This window comes from Triticum urartu, chromosome 4 (assembly GCF_003073215.2).
Source record: "Triticum urartu cultivar G1812 chromosome 4, Tu2.1, whole genome shotgun sequence".
NCBI classification, from domain to species: Eukaryota; Viridiplantae; Streptophyta; class Magnoliopsida; order Poales; family Poaceae; genus Triticum; species Triticum urartu.
This window is the reverse complement of record NC_053025.1, coordinates 5,231,533-5,249,463: the sequence shown is the minus strand read 5'-3', so window position 1 is coordinate 5,249,463 and position 17,931 is coordinate 5,231,533. Positions and strand designations below refer to the sequence as shown.

Below are 17,931 nucleotides of genomic sequence, written 5' to 3'. Positions count from 1 at the left end.
ATCTCATATGTTTTGCGACGTTTCAAAACGTCTTCGGTGCCTCAACTCTAAACCATTTAACTGAACTATCACGTAGTTATCAAAATGTGTATGTCAAATATTCGCAACATCCACAGACAACGTTCGAGGTTCAGCACACTGAGCGGTGCATTAAGGACATAAGCCTTCTATGAAGCAATGAGGACAATCCTCAGTTTACGGACCTAGTCCGCATAATTGCTACTATCATCTTTCAACTAAATTTTCTCTAGGAACATATCTAAACAGTAGAACTGAAGCGCGAGCTACGACATAATTTGCGAAGACCTTTTGACTATGTTTAGGATAAACAAGTTCATCTTATGAACTCCCACTCAGATAGACATCCCTCTCTTCATCTGAGTGATTACATGATCCGAGTCAACTAGGTCGTGTCTGATCATCATGTGAGACGGACTAGTCAACATCGGTGAACATCTTCATGTTGATCGTATCTACCATACGACTCATACTCGACCTTTCGGTCTTCTGTGTTCCGAGGCCATGTCTGTACATGCTAGGCTCGTCAAGTCAACCTAAGTGTTTTGCATGTGTTCCGAGGCCATGTCTGTACATGCTAGGCTCGTCAACACCCGTTGTATTCGAACGTAAGAATCTATCACACCCGATCATCACGTGGTGCTTCAAACGACGAACTTTCGCAACGGTGCACAGTTAGGGGGAACACTTTCTTGAAATTTTAACGAGGGATCATCTTATTTACTACCGTCGTTCTAAGCAAATAAGATGCATAAACATGATAAACATCACATGCAATCAAATAGTGACATGATATGGCCAATATCATTTTGCTCCTTTTGATCTCCATCTTCGGGGCTCCATGATCATCATTGTCACCGGCATGACACCATGATCTCCATCATCATGATCTCCATCATCGTGTCTTCTTGAAGTTGTCTCGTCATCTATTACTTCTACTACTATGGCTAACTCTTTAGCAATAAAGTAAAGTAATTAAATGACATTTAAGTTGACACGCAGGTCATAAATAAATAAAGACAACTCCTATGGCTCCTGCCGGTTGTCATACTCATCGACATGCAAGTCGTGATTCCTATTACAAGAACATGATCATCTCATACATCACATATATCATTCATCACACCCTTTGGCCATATCACATCACATAGCATACCCTGCAAAAACAAGTTAGACGTCCTCTAATTGTTGTTTGCATGTTTTACGTGGCTGCTATGGGTTTCTAGCAAGAACGTTTCTTACCTACGCAAAGACCACAACGTGATATGCCAATTGCTATTTACCCTTCATAAGGACCCTTTTCATCGAATCCGATCCGACTAAAGTGGGAGAGACAGACACCCGCTAGCCACCTTATGCAACTGTGCATGTCAGTCGGTGGAATCGGTCTCACGTAAGCGTACGTGTAAGGTTGGTCCGGGCCGCTTCATCCCACAATGCCGCCGAATCAAGATTGGACTAGTAACGGTAAGCATATTGAACAAAATCAATGCCCACAACTACTTTGTGTTCTACTCGTGCATAGAATCTACACAATAGACCTAGCTCATGATGCCACTGTTGGGAAACGTAGCAGAAATTCAAAATTTTCCTACGTGTCACCAAGATCTATCTATGGAGAAACCAGCAACGAGGGGAAGGAGAGTGCATCTACATACCCTTGTAGATCGCTAAGCGGAAGCGTTCAAGTGAAAGGGGTTGATGGAGTCGTACTCGTCGTGATCCAAATCACCGATGATCCTAGCGCCGAACGGACGGCACCTCCGAGTTCAACACACGTATGGAGCAGCGACGTCTCCTCCTTCTTGATCCAGCAAGGGGGGAGGAGAGGTTGATGGAGATCCAGCAACACGACGGTGTGGTGGTGGAAGTAGCGGGATTCCAACAGGGCTTCGCCAAGCGCTGCGGGAGGAGGGAGATGTGTCACGGGAGGGAGAGGGAGGCGCCAGGGCTCAAGTGTGGCTGCCCTCCCTTCCCCCCACTATATATAGGGCCAAGGGAGAGGGGGGGGGGGCGCAGCCTTGGCCCTTCCTCCAAGGAAGGGTGCGGCTAGGGAGGAGTCCCTCCTCCCCAAGGCACCTAGGAGGTGCCTTCCCCCTTTAGGACTCTTCCTTTCCTTATCTCTTGGCGCATGGGCCTCTTGGGGCTGGTGCCCTTGGCCCATATAGGCCAAGGCGCACACCCCTACAGCCCATGTGGCCCCCCGGGGCAGGTGGCCCCACGCGGTGGACCCCCGGGACCCTTCCGGTGGTCCCGGTACAATACCGGTGACCCCGAAACTTGTCCCGATGGCCGAAATAGCACTTCCTATATATAATTCTTTACCTACGGACCATTCCGGAACTCCTCGTGACGTCCGGGATCTCATCCGGGACTCCGAACATCATTCGGGTTACCGCATACTAATATCTCTATAACCCTAGCGTCACCGAACCTTAAGTGTGTAGACCCTATGGGTTCGGGAAGCATGCAGACATGACCGAGACGTTCTCCGGTCAATAACCAACAGCGGGATCTGGATACCCATGTTGGTTCCCACATGTTCCACTATGATCTCATCGGATGAACCACGATGTCGAGGATTCGATCAATCCCGTATACAATTCCCTTTGTCTAGCGGTATTGTACTTGCCCGAGATTCGATCGTCGGTATCCCGATACCTTGTTCAATCTCGTTACCGGCAAGTCTCTTTACTCGTTCCGTAACACATCATCCCGTGATCAACTCCTTGATCACATTGTGCACATTATGATGATGTCCTACCGAGTGGGCCTAGAGATACCTCTCCGCTTACACGGAGTGACAAATCCCAGTCTCGATTCGTGCCAACCCAACAGACACTTTCAGAGATACCTGTAGTGTACCTTTATAGTCACCCAGTTACGTTGTGACGTTTGGCACACCCAAAGCACTCCTACGGTATCCGGGAGTTGCACAATCTCATGGTCTAAGGAAATGATACTTGACATTAGAAAAGCTTTAGCATACGAACTACACGATCTTGTGCTAGGCTAAGGATTGGGTCTTGTCCATCACATCATTCTCCTAATGATGTGATCCCGTTATCAACGACATCCAATATCCATGGTCAGGAAACCGTAACCATCTATTGATCAACGAGCTAGTCAACTAGAGGCTTACTAGGGACATGGTGTTGTCTATGTATCCACACATGTATCTGAGTTTCCTATCAATACAATTCTAGCATGGATAATAAACGATTATCATGAACAAGGAAATATAATAATAATAACCAATTTATTATTGCCTCTAGGGCATATTTCCAACATGATGTGGGTGTAATCCTTTTTGTGAATGTTCTTCGACGAGTCCAAGTAAAGAGCGTGGAAGAATCGGGGGTAGAGGATGATGAGGACGGCGCGCCCGTAGCATCGACGCGCTTCCTTGGGCGCCGTTGGCTCAAAATTGCTGTCGTCCACCTCCGTGACCACCACTCTAGTAGTCCTGAGTTTGTTAGGAACCCGTTGCCTCTTTGCTTTCGGTTCTACACCGGCTCCGCTCCCCGAGGCAGCGCCGGTCTCAGTCTCAGCGCCGGTCTCGATGCCAGTCTGAGCGCCGGTCTCAATCTCAGCACCGGTCTGCGTGTCGGTCTCAGTCCCCGATGCCACCGGTGGGTCCAGCAATAACATCGGTTGATCATCGGTAAGGCTAAAAAATTCGTCTGCCACCCGGTAGGCGTCGTCGCAATCACCAGAACCCTGTCCTTCATCGTTGCTAGCCATGTTTCCTATGATTAAATCTAGTCAATTAATTCTAGACCTAATAAAATGAATAATGACATAAAAAGGCCTATTGTTTTGCAGGACTGTTGACTCCTTCCCGGTGCGGCAAATCACGGGCACTCGATATGTCCTAGTTTGTAGCACAAGTCATGCCGAAATTCATGGAAAATTTCGGCATGAGCTTTGCTAAAAAGTGGACAAATCGAGAACCTGAAATTTGCCGAAAAAAATGAATCAACATTCCGGAAAAACATAGGCCACTAAGCATCATTCCCTGCAAACAGTGTCCAAATATACACGAGCAACCACATGTGCAAACAGTGTAGAAGAAAATTCATTTAACTACTAATAGAACAAAATTCAGTTAACTTTAGTGCTCTATAATGATGAAAGGAAAAAAATTCAGTTAACTACTAATTTCATTCATTTAGGTTATTCATTTAACATCACCTAATTAACCTACTGTACCAATACTACTAGCAGCACTACTAACCTAATTAACCTAGCAAAACTCTAGTGCCCTAACTGAAAAACATCTAATTAACATCTACTAGTACCACTATTGCCCTAACCTAATTAACATCTACTAGTATCACTATATACTATACAAGTAGCATCTACCCTAATTAAACCCTACTGCCCTAACTAACTTTTGTTGTAAACCAAATTTTTTGCTCTAAACTAATTTTTGCTCTAACATCTACTACTTAACATCCTTTGCTCTAAACTAATTTTTTTGCTATAAACAAACTTTTGCTCCACTAATTTTTTCTCTAGAATGCAGAGAGAGATGAGTGGGGGAGGGGTGGGGGACTTACAGAGAGGGGAGAGACGGTGGTGGGGAGGTGCTCGGTGATGGAGGCAGGGGCGGAGAGGGCGGGCTCGGGCACGGGCAACGGCGGTCCTGGGCGGGCTCGGGCGGCGATGAGGTGGAGGGCGCCGACGGTGACGTCGAGGGCGGTCTCGGGCGGCGGCGGTGAGGCTGAGGGCGGCCTCGGGCGGCGGCGGTGAGGATGACGGCGGCCTCGGGGGGAGACGGTGAGGTTGCGGGCGTCCACGCCGGTAGGAGACGGCGGCGAAGTGGGGCGACGGCGAATTGGGGAGACGGCGGCGAGGGCGAGGGATTTGGGGAAGAAGTGGTGGCCGGGGGGCGGGGGGCGGGGGGGAACCGCTGTTTAAGTAAAACGTAACGGTAGCGCGTTTCCGAAAACGCGCTATAGCTAAGTTAGCTATAGCGCGTTTCCTGAAACCCGCTACTGCTATTCCTTTCTCCTTTTTTCCCTTTTTTCTTTTATTTTTCTTTACATTTTATTTTTTCCCTTTCTCCTTTTCCTATTTCTTCCATTTTCATTTACTTTTCTACTTGTTTTTCACTCTATTTTATTTCCGGTAGCAGCAGCGCCTTACACGTAAGCGCGCTATAGCTAAGGAGAGTAGCAGTAGCGCTGGGCCAGTATACGCGCTACTGCTAGGTACGCGCTACTGCAAAAGTCATAGCAGTAGCGCGGTTTATTTACGCGCGCTGCTACTAAGTAGCAGTAGCGTTTGATTTTGTACAGCGCTACTGGTAAGATTCTGTGTATAGGCTTTTCCCTAATAGTGAGAGAGTATATTATTAATTCAATGATGGAAGCTTAATCAAATCATTGAAATATATTGCAAATAATTCCCCAGCAACGCGCGAGGTATTCTCTAGTATCATTAAGAAGTGTCATACCTGAGTTAGCTAGCTAAGACCAAGAGGGGTTGCCTCCTCCCCAAGAAAAATCTAGGGTTCCCCTGCCTCTCGCCGGCGCCGCCGTCGGTCCGCCTCGTCTCCGGTGGCCTTAGGGCCATGGTGGCACGGTGGATCTTGGCCCTTGCCGGCGGGAGGGCTCTGTTTTCAGTTGTTTCTTTGCGTTTTGTTAGGGCTTGTGTCCTGCTCAGGAAGACGAGACGGCAACGACTCCCTGAAGATGAAATAAGGTTCTCCCCTCCTAGCCCCCGCTCCGATGGTGTGTCTAGCATCATCGGTGGGTGTATGGAGGTGTGTCTCCGGCGGATCTGTCCTTGATGGATTTGCTCAGATCTGGCTGTAGTTTGTCTACGTTCATGTGTTTTTAGGTTGGATCACTCGATATACGCTAGTATTCATCGATGGCGTTTGTTGTTCTGTTGAGCTTGTCCTATAGGGCCTTAGCACGACGACTTCCCGACTGTCTACTACAACAAGTTTTGCCCGGCTCCGGCGAGTGAGCGGCAATGACGGCACCACACATTCGGCTCGCTTCAGTACTTGTAGTCGTTGCTAGGTGTTCTATAGATCTGGATGTAATTTTTCTTTTTTCTGGCATTCGTTGTACTATCATAATTGAAGATGAATAGATTAGAAGTTTTCTCGCAAAAAAAAGAAGTGTCAAAATTATCATGGTCAGTATCATTGGAATTATTAATAAAAATGATATTTTCATTGGAAACTTAGTATTAACATCAAAATATCATCAATTTTCTGAATAATGAAATTTTCATACGAAAATGATATAAAAAATCTCCAAATGATATCTATCGTAGCACAACTATGAAACATATGACAATTGAATAAGCATTAACGTTGTCAGGAAAATGTATATAGCTCCGCCGTTGCGTGCAGCAATTGGGCTGGTGTGGTATGCTATGAGGGGAGAGTCTCACAGCTAAATCTGTCGGGATATGGCCTCAAGGGAAGTATTAGCAGCAGTCTTGGAAATCTTACTATGCTCTCGGCTATAAGGTTGAATGGCAACAACTTGACAGACCAGGTGCCCTCCAGCCTAATGGAGCTCAGATTGCTGAAGAAGCTGGATGCATCTAAAAATAATCTGGCAGGGCCGCTGCCCGCCTTCAGACTGGACGTCAACGTCAACGTCACCTGGCAATCCCAACCTCGGCGCCCATCCCAGCAATTCCCATGAAAACAGGACAAGGAGAATAGTTGTGGTCGTTCTGTGTGTCACAATTCCAATTGCGCTCGTTTTGATGGCTCTGATCTCATTGGCTGTGGTCAAACTTTGTTGCAACTCCATGATGCTGCTCTTCCGGTCCATGAACACGAACTGCCTCCATCCCATCAGGTACAACTCCATGATGCTGCTCTTCCGGTCCATGAACATCTGCGCCCCGTGCGCTGAGATGAACACATCCGTCCTGCTTAACAACCTCACCTTCTCACCATGCCAAATTAAGAAGAGATCAGAAAACCATGCATGCCTAGCACTTTGCGGTTGTATATGTGATGTTCAATTCGAGCCAGTAAAATTAGGTATAAGGTACCTGATCGCAGAAGGTTAGGTTGTCGGAATGCGCGACCGTCAGCACGCAGCTTGTCCCGGCCACGCGGATGAACTCCTTGTGGAACACCTGCTCGACAGCCGTAGTGAATTGTCTCTTTGTATGATGTTAAAATCAAGCCACAGGGGTTTATAATGGTGCATCAGTACAAGTTCGCTAGTTCCATATATATCAGTTACAGAGAAAACAACACTTTTTTGAAACAAATAGGTCGGTAGAGAAGAAACCGCATGATGCGGATTCGTCGCCCATGGCCATAAAGGCACTACAATGCAGGAAAGGTAATACCAGCATGCAAATAATCAACATGATCTCCACAAGCTTTAGTCGTAGATAGCTCATCACTGGCTTGTCGTGCTGTTGGCCTGTGTGATGGACGTGGCTCCAGACACTGAGCTGCGACACTAAGCATGCAATATATTCTTCTAGCAGTCTCAGCATCTGGAATCACAAGCCTGGGGTCCAGCAAATCCTGCAGGCACACAACATTGATCTTGTTGGCCAACGAGAGGGATGAGAGAAAATCGCCTGGATGAGATCCCATAAATAGCTCCAAAACAAGCACTCCGAAGCTGTATACATCACATTTCTCCGTCACATTTTCTGTATATGCTAGCTCTGCAATTTATAGAAAAAAACAAGTAGTGTCGATTATTAGATTACATCAAACTCTACATCTGCGTACATATTTATTGTCAAGACCACAAAATTAACTAGTAGTTAAGCTGTTATTTTTCTTTACCTGGGGCAAGATAGCCTTTCGTCCCAGCAAGCCTTGTGTGATTTCGGCCATCAATATTGAGAATTTTTGCTGTACCGAAGTCAGATATGCATGCTCTAAATTCTAGATTAAGCAAAATGTTGTTGCTCGTTATATCTCGATGGACTATTGGTGTTGAGCAATCATGATGCATGTATGCCAATGCATGAACCACATCCAACATGATATGTATCCGCCTTCTCCAGTCCAATTCAATTGCCCTTTTATTGTCCTTCAGTGTTTTTGCCAGGTCTCCTCCCTCCATGTATTCATAGATAAGGAACCTACCTTGGCTAGACGAACAATACCCAAACAATTTTATGATGTTTCGATGACGAATCTTCATCAGTGACTCGATTTCACGATTGAATACCGTCTCATTCAAGCAACACTCATCTTCTATCATATGTATCTTCTTCACTGCAAATATTTCACGTGTTGCAAGTTTAGCTTTGTAGACAGATCCATAACCCCCAATTCCTATGCAGTGCATCTCGCTAAAATTGTTGGTTGCTTCAATGATTTGCTTGAAAACATTTGCCCCATCAACACTCCAAATAGAGAAGGTAATTGCTTGCGTTACTTTATCAGTGTTCGTTTCCTTGGGTTTCTTCCTTTCATGACAAAACATCAATAGCACCGCAACAACAACAAGAGATATAAGGGCAGGAACGGTGGCTAATACAAGTATTTTGTATCCCTCCCTACCCCCTCTGCTCTGAATTGCACTATTGCAAGGGGGCAATCCTTTCAGCACACCACATAACATCTTATTATGCATGAACTGCTGGACTGAAGCTCCTTGGAAGACCTTACTATCCGGTACCGGCCCCTCCAATTCATTGTAAGATAGATCAATGGTTGTCAAGCTTCTCATATTTTGAAATGATGACGGGATGGAGCCATTAAGTTCATTGTGTGACAAATTAAGAGTATCTAGCATGACCAAACCACTAAGTTGGCTTGGTATTACCCCAGTAAATGAATTTTCACTTAAATCCAATAGGTCATGTAGGTTGCGCAATAAGCCTAGCTCGGCGGGGATGTTTCCTTTGAAGTTATTGTTATTCAACTTCAAAAGGCGAAGCCTCAAACAATTCTTGATTGAGTCTTGCGCCAAACCATTAAGGTTATTTGATGATAAATCCAGTAATTCCAAACTCGACATTGCACCAATTTCCCGTGGAATGCTACCATGGAACAAATTGACCGCGAGGCTCAGGTTGAACAATTCTCTTAGATTGCCTAGTGCACTTGGAATCTCTCCTTCAAGCTTGTTTGACGAAAGATCAAGTATCCTTAGTCCAGATAGTTGCCCCAAACTTGTCGGTATTTCCCCGGCAAGGTTGTTGTTTGAGATTCTTAGCATTGTAAGATTATGACATCCTCCCCAGTGATAAGATAATTGACCAAACAATTTATTTGAGCTCATATCTATGTAGACCAGATTTGGATAAACTCCCATCTCAGAAATATCTCCTTCAATTTTATTGCTTTCAAGACGAACTCTAACTAGGCTTTTGCAATTTACTAAACTTGATGGCAGAGGTCCGGTGAGATTGTTGTCAAATGCGATTAATCTCTCGAGCATGCCTCCAGCGCACAACTCAGGTGGCAATGGACCAGAGAGATTGTTGCCATTAAGTTGTAGATATTTGAGATCCATTAAGGTGCCAATTTCCTCTGGAACATGTCCGCAAAACTGATTATTGTCGAGGTACAAGGTAGTGAGCCTGGTCAAATTTCCAAAGGTATTGGGGATGGAACCAGTCAGTTTGTTTGTGCTAAGGCTCAAATCCCTTAGATTCACCAGGGAACCTAGTTCATGAGGAACATGTCCGGAGAGTTGGTTATCATATAGATTCAAGGTAGTGAGATTTGTCAAATTTCCAAACGTATTGGGGATGGGGCCCATGAGTGTGTTGTTGAAAAGTTCCAAGTCTTCTAGACTCACAAGGGAACCTAGTTCTCGAGGAACATGTCCGGAGAGTTGGTTATCAAAGAGGTACAAGGTACTGAGCTCGGTTAAATTTTCAAAGGTATTAGGGATGGGGCCCATGAGTTTGTTTTTGCTAAGATCCAATTTGTCTAGACTTACGAGGGAACCTAGTTCTCGAGGAACATGTCCAGAGAGTTGGTTATCAAATAGGTACAAGGTAGTGAGATTTGTCAAATTTCCAAACGTATTGGGGATGGGGCCCATGAGTGTGTTGTTGGAAAGTTCCAAGTCTTCTAGACTCACAAGGGAACCTAGCTCTCGAGGAACATGTCCAGAGAGTTGGTTATCAAATAGGTACAAGGTAGTGAGATTTGTCAAATTTCCAAACGTATTGGGGATGGAACCCATGAGTTTGTTTCCGCTAAGCTCCAATTTGTCTAGACTCACAAGGGAACCTAGCTCTCGAGGAATACAACCGGAAAGTTGATTGTCCCATAGGTACAATCCAGTGAGGCTAGTTAAACTCCCAAAGGTATCGGGGATGGAGCCCATGAGTTTGTTTCTGCTAAGAGCTAATTCTTGCAATTTCACTAGGTAACCTAGTTCTCGAGGAAGTAATCCAGATAACTGGTTACCATGAAGGTACAAGATAGTGGGTTTAGTGCAACTTCCTAGATTTATTGGAACGGGGCCTGTGAGGTTGTTGCTGGAAAAATCTAACATGGTCATCTTCTTTAGGTAGCCTACTTCATTGGGTATGGGACCGGACAGGTGGTTGTTTGACAAGCTCAGACCCACTAGACTCTCTAGTCTTCCTATTTGCCTCGGTATTTCACCAGAGATGTTATTGCCCTGAAGCATCAGGTGCCGCAGGTTTGGCAGGGATGATGCTAAAGCGGGTGGAAAGGGGCCGCTTATCTGATTGTAGGGTAGGCGGATACTCGTGAGAGTATGCAGCGCCGTGAAGTTGAGGTCCTCCAGCCTCGCTCTCAGCCGCAACCCCCGAAGAGTGATCTCGGTGATCACCACCTCCTGGTGCCTCACAGCTGGATGCTTGCCGCACTTGATGCCGTACCAGCCGCATGGCCGTGTTGTGGTGTTTCCCCAGGACCGGAGCTGGGCTGGGGGGCTTTGTATGGTGGCTTTCCAGGCGAGGAGTGCTCCTGACTGTTCTTCCAGGAGGGTTGGAGGTGGTGCCGCCATGGCCCGGGAAAACAAGGCTAGCAGGAGGGCGAGCGAGATGAGCTTTAGGTGATGGGAGGTCGCCATGGCTGGTAGCATGGCAGCAGGAGTAGGTTCTTGGTTTTGTGCCGCTGGAACTACATGGAGAGTCTCTTCTTATAGGTGATCTGTATTGGCGCGCGTGTCTCTCACCATGGGCCCCATGCATGGGGTGAGAGACAGCTCCACGTACGGCCGGAGACTAGCACTTTCATGGAGTCGTCGGAGGAAGAAGACGAAGGCGACGAGGTTCCATCCGTGCGCCGATCGCGTATGCTGCGTGGAATGGTATATGCAGACTGGTGTATGCCGTGAAGGGCTGGGCTCCCGTGACGTCCATGCATATATACATGAGAAACTCAGTTCTGGAAGATCGATAACGATGTATCAAAACACACAACTGTGTCCACGTAGAAATATATACAGTACATTCTGAAAATCATACGGGAAGTTGATATTTTTGACTGGTAAACCTCGATTGAAACAGGTCGTGCGGCGAGGTCCGCTGAATACTCGCCCGGGCAGATGGGCCTGTCGCTGTTTTATTTCGTGCTGAAAAGTACAATGCAGTGCCGGACTAGTGAGTGATTTATGGTTGGACTCAGACTCGAGGCTAGTACTAGTGAGTGATTTATGAGTGAGACATGTTTCTCCGGTGTATGACCAATTGGTGGAGTATGAGTGCAGGTTTGCGTTCGCTTCTGAAACTTCCATCTTGGTTCCATATTGCTTGGAGAAACTTAGACCCACACAATAGCCACAAACGATGACATTGGCTAAAATAATAGCCAATGTTTTAAATAGCGGGCTATGAAAAATAGCGGCAGGTCTCCAACTCAGCTATAGCGGGCTAAAGTGGATTATAGCAGGCTATTTGTGAATGCGACAATTTAGCGGCACTGTGCTGAAAAAGCTATAGCGGGCTATAGCGGAGCTATAACCGGCTATTTAAAACTATGATAATAGCCATCATTAGCAGAAAAAGCAGTGTCACCATAATATTATGGATCGGTGTGTTGAGACACACACACACAACGACCTTACTTGAACAGGATCTATAGGCTCGGACCACTGCCTGGCCAGGATTCTCCTGATGGGAACCATTCGATGGCTGTAGATGATCGTTCCTGTGCTGGCTCCTGCCTCTACAGGGTGGCCTAGAGGCAGACTCCACAAAAGAGAGACACACACAAAAAAAACCTAGCCAATTACCAGACATCTTGGCATTACAATGAGATTAAAGTTGCATTTAATGATACAATCAGCAATAACTGTAAAAAATGTTACTATAACTAACACCATCAATAGAAGTGGCACTCCCACCGAACAGAAATTAAAATTCACATCATCGGAGAAACTTACATTAACTTTAAGATCAAAATAAAATTTTGACATCAGGGTGATGCAAATAATCTTTGGAACATGACAAATGCTACATTATTACTGTCACAAAAAATGCAGGTATATTTTAATATCAAAAAAGATTTTGTAGGACAAAATGATTTGTTCTGAAAATTGGTCATGATTTATCAACATTATTTTGGGCAATATGTAGCAGTGTGCTACACTATGAAAAATCGACATAAGTGCATTGTCAAGAAAATATATTTCAAAATAGCCCAACAATATCGGTCATGCAGGGTGGTGTGAATGAAAATGCGCTGCCACCAAAACGCACCAAAATATACTCAAAAGTCACAGATCATAATTTCCAAAAATTATTTCGAGAGGAATACTCAGAAATGTCACAGATCATAATTTCCCAAAATATTCTAAAGACTAAAATCATTTTACAACATTAATATGATACTAAAATGGATCAAGATAACCGTTATTAAAAGACACCAATATTGACAACATACTACACATCCCTAAATAAAATCTCTATTTTATCCAGAAAACTTAAATATTTTTTGGTAACATAATTTTGAGTATTTTTCAGGCTACGAGCATAAAACATTAGCATACTAAAACCCCTTTAAAGCAGAGAAAACTATTTAGAATTGTGAAAAGCCCCCAAAAAAACGCATTTTGGCTCAAAGCCCATTGGAATGTTCATATAATTATATTATTATTTTGTACATACATTATTTTTGTACTTAATTTAAAACAATCAATCTACATAAAATAGCAAAAATACTTTTTTAGGGGAAAATAGAAAAAATACTTAAATAAGGAAAATGCGATCAAAGTCAAACAAATAAACAAAATTCGTTCTAAAAGCAGGCCTTGGCCCACGAGGAAGACCGTGCCATTCGAGGCAAGCTGCGCTGCTCAGCCAGCGAGCGGGGCAAAGGCTAGCCCATTCTCTCCTCTGCCCCCGATTCCCCTCCCGGGTTACCCGTCCGTCGCGTGAGAGGCATGGGAGGCGACAGCGGCTAGCCGGGAAACATGGCGACGACGGCTGGCCTATTCGACGGTGCGCACGTGCATCGATGCGCGCGGCTCCGTCGAACTCGCCCCACCGCATCGCGGCCATGGATCCTGACTCCCGAGGGTGCAGTAGCCGGGAGGATGCGCCGGTGCCGGTTTCGTGACGACGGCGCCGCGCCCGGCGAGCCCATGGCCACGGAGGACAGGTCACCGGCCGAGAGCGTGAGGGAGAGCTGGCCCACACGACATGGAGGCCACGTGAGGCCTCCCTATCCCCTTCTTCTGAGTTTTCAGTTTGGGAAATGGTGTAGGGTTTCAGAGATCCGGGAGTCGTAAAATGGGAGGAAATTCATTATTCAGTGTGAGCAACTTTTGAAATAAATTACCTACTTGCATTATGTAATGATGGACCGGTCCATGGAAACAAGATTAGGACTTTAGATCGATGGTCTACTAAACACAATTTAGGGACAAACAAGGCGGTTCCCACTAACCAGAAGGTGATTATGAAGAATGCACGGTGATCGGCATCTTAATAAAATATAAGAGTGTTTAGATCACTATTAAACACTCTTATATTTCTTTACGGAGGGAGTACTAAATCAACCAACCCAAAGTGATTAGGCATATCGATTAGTTATATAACAGTAACATACATTAGGCCTAATAGGGTTCAATCTGTCCGAAGGCTAGGTTGGCTCTGACACTAATGTTTTAGCTTTTACTTTAGGATTAACGTAGTTGCACTTGCATCCTAATCATGGTCTCACTACCGGAAAACGGTCCTACGCCGACGGCCAAAACTATGCCGACGGCTGCCGTCGGCCTACTTGGAGCTATGCCGATAGCCTACTCCTGGCCGTCGGCTTATCCAGGTCGTCGGGCTACCCTGATCTACGCCGACGGCAGCCGTCGGCACAGAACAGCCGTCGACCTAGATGTAGACACGCCGACAGTAGCCGTTGGCATACCTGTGGGCCCGACGACCCCGCCCGTGACCAGCGGCTAACGCCGTCAAACCTATGCCGGCGGTCTGGACGGGCGGCCGTCGGCATATCTCCGCACGCCACGTCACCGATCCGCGGCGTAGATATGCCGACGGCAGCCGTCAGCATAGGCGCCACGTCACCGATCCGCGGCACGGGCGCCCACCTAATTTTTTTACATATGTTTTTATGCTTTTTTACATATGTTTTTATGCATTTTTTACATATGTTTTTATGCTTTTTTATGTATTATATGAAAATATATGTAGTTTGTAAATTTTCCATAGATTATGAATATATATATATATATAGTTTGTATTTTTTCGAGCACATTAATAATGTGCCGTCATGTTCTTTTGAATATAGGTCCTTATATTTTATTAAAATCAAAAACAGCTATGCCGACAGAAGTTTTGTGGCGGTTGCAAACGCCCGACACCCGTCTCCGGAGTGTGACCGCCTCACGTTCGCGGTGTGCCCCCCTCACGGACGGCGCCGCCGCCGGTATCTGGAGGGCGGAAACAGCCGCATCGGGTCTATACGGAGGGGACGTTGCTCCCAAGTGTTTCTATGGGATGACCTACCACAACCGGGTGATGTTGTGGCATGTCCGAAGAGGCGGCACACATCTCCGGGGTGTGCCCCCCCCTAACGGATGGCGCCGCCGCCGGCACCTGGAGGGGGAAACGGATGCATCGGGTCTACCCGGAGGGGATGTAGCTGTCGGTTTGGCCCGGATGTTGCTCCCAGGTGTCCCTCGGGGCTGACCTGACACAACCAGATGGAGAGGTCCACTGTTCAAAGATCATCCGTGGAAAGTCAAAGGGCAAGATCTCGTGGTCAACCGCTCCAGGGTTAGGCGGGACGGGGGCCCTGGGGGGTAGCAATTCCACCGGAGCGTCGCACTGGCCCCTCATACATGCGGGGTGGTGTTGTGGCATGTCCGAAGAGGCGGCACACGTCTCCGGGGCGTGGCCTCCCAGCTCACGGACGGTGCCGCCGTCGACACCTGGATGGGGGAAACAGACGCGTCGGGTCTACACAGAGGGGATGTAGCTGTGGGTTTGGCCCGGATGTTGCTCCCAGGTGTCCCTCCGTGCTGACCTGACACAACCGGGTGGAGAGGTCCACTGGTCAAAGCCCGCCCATGGGAAGTCAAAGGGCTAGATCTCGTGGTCAACCGCTCCAGGGTTAGGCGGGACGGGGGCCCTGGGGGGTAGCAATGCCACCGGCGCATCGCACCGGCCCCTCATACATGCGGGGTGGTGTTGTGGCATGTCCGAAGAGGCGGCACACGTCTCCGGGGTGTGGCCCCCCTCACGGACGGTGATGACACAGTAGTAGACGTTCTGCGGTAACGGTGCGGCGTGAATATTATTAAATACTCGGATCGCGATAAAATCATGAGTTTTTTACACGACGTGGGCACATGTGCTATAGGAACGATGGTAATTTTTCATAATTTCTGGTGATGGGGAGGTATCCGAACACTTCCCTCTACGCGGATTGCCCTTCGCATGTCTACGACTGTGGCCGGCGGCCTCTGTGGGCTAGCATGCCGCCAATCTTGCGTACACAGCTTCTCACAAGTCTGAAGGTGTTGTGGCGGTTGTAAACGCCCGGCACGCGTCTCCGGGCGTGGCTTCCCAGCTCACGGACGGCGCCGCCACCAGCACCTGGAGGGGGGAAACGGATGTGTCGGGTCTACACAGAGGGGATGTAGCTATGGTTTGGCCCGGATGTTGCTCCTAGGTGTCCCTCTGTGCTGACCTGACACAACCGGGTGGAGAGGTCCACTGGTCAAAGCCCGCCCGTGGGAAGTCAAAGGCTAGATCTCGTGGTCAACCGCTCCAGGGTTAGGCGGGGCGGGGGCCCTGGGGGTAGCAATGCCACCGGAGCGTCGCATCGGCCCCTCATACATGCGGGGTGGTGTTGTGGCATGTCCGAAGAGGCGGCACGCGTCTCCGGGGCGTGGCCTCCCAGCTCACAAACGGCGCCGCCGCCGGCACCTGGTGGGGGGAAACAGACGCATCGGGTCTACACGGAGGGGATGTAGCTGTGGGTTTGGCCTGGATGTTGCTCCCAGGTGTCCCTCTGTGCTGACCTGACACAACCGGGTGGAGAGGTCCACTGGTCAAAGCCCGCCCGTGGGAAGTCAAAGGGCTAGATCTCGTGGTCAACCGCTCCAGGGTTAGGCAGGACGGGGCCCGGATGGTAGCAATGCCACCGGAGCGTCGCACCGGCCCCTCATACATCCGGGGTGGTGTTGTGGCATGTCCGAAGAGGCGGCATGCGTCTCCGGGGTGTGGCCCTCCTCACAGACGGTGATGACACAGTAGTAGACGTTCTACGGTAACGGTGCGGCGTGAATATTATTAAATACTCGGATCGCGATAAAATCATGACTTTTTCACATGACGTGGGCACAGGTGCTATAGGAACGATGGTAATTTTTCATAATTTTTGGTGATGGAGAGGTATCTGAACACTTCCCTCTACGCGGATTGCCCTTCGCATGTCTACGACTGTGGCCGACGGCCTCCGTGGGCTAGCATGCCGCCAATCTTGCGTACATGGCTTCTCACAAGTCTGAAGGTGTTGTGGCGGTTGCAAACGCCCGACACGCGTCTCCGGGGCGTGGCCTCCCAGCTGACGGACGACGCCGCCACCGGCACCTGGAGGGGGGAAACGGACGTGTCGGATCTACACAGAGGGGATGTAGCTGTGGGTTTGGCCCGGATGTTGCTCCCAGGTGTCCCTCGGTGCTGACCTGACACAACCGGGTGGAGAGGTCCACTGGTCAAAGCCCACCCGTGGGAAGTCAAAGGGCTAGATCTCATGGTCAACCGCTCCAGGGTTAGGCGGGACGGGGGCCCTGGGGGTAGCAATGCCACCGGAGCGTCGCACCAGCTCCTCGTACATGTGGGGTGGTGTTGTGGCATGTCCGAAGAGGCGACACGCGTCTCCGGGGTGTGGCCCCCCTCACGGCCGCCTCCGCCGGCGGCACGTGGAGGGGGGAAACGGACACGTCGGGTCTACACGGAGGTGATGTAGCTGTGGGTTTGGCCCGGATGTTGCTCCCAGGTGTCCCCGCGTGGACCATCTCCCTCCGACGGAGTTGGATCCGCCGCCGCCCCCACCCCCACCGTTGACGACCCCCCTCCCCCTTCACTCAGCTGACCTAATAAGCTCCAGATCGAGCACGCGAGGCGGCGGCCATGCGCTCCCAGACCCGCGACCAGGCCACGGCCTCGGCGGACGAAGCTGCTCGAGTTCGGCGCCTCCCCTCCCCTCCCCTCTGTGTGGTTCCGGGAAAGGAGAGGGCCGAGCGGTTAAAAAACATTAAAAATCTATATGAAATAGTAATACATAAAAACATAAAAAAGGAAAAATATAACTATAAAAAACATTAAAATCTATATGAAATAGAAAACATAAAAAAACATAAAGAAGGAAAAATATAAACTATTAAAAACATTAAAAAAACGAAAAATATAACTATGCCGACGGCAAAGCCATCGGCATAGCTGCGGCCATAGGGGACGTGTCACGCGGATCGGTGACGTGGCGTCTATGCCGACGGC

The 17,931-nt window shown here is 48.1% G+C and overlaps 1 protein-coding gene across 1 annotated transcript; it reads right to left on the bottom strand.

Moving 5' to 3' along the window:
- Nucleotides 1–6,277: 6,277 nt before the first annotated feature.
- On the bottom strand, nt 6,278–11,061 carry LOC125550160 (probable leucine-rich repeat receptor-like protein kinase At1g35710). Its single transcript, XM_048713085.1, has 3 exons — nt 7,811–11,061; nt 7,051–7,686; nt 6,278–6,941 (listed from the first exon to the last, which is right to left on the bottom strand). The coding sequence occupies exons 1-2, from the start codon at nt 11,046–11,048 to the stop codon at nt 7,334–7,336; spliced, it is 3,591 nt and encodes a 1,196-aa protein (XP_048569042.1). The 5' UTR covers nt 11,049–11,061; the 3' UTR covers nt 6,278–6,941; nt 7,051–7,333.
- Nucleotides 11,062–17,931: the final 6,870 nt, after the last annotated feature.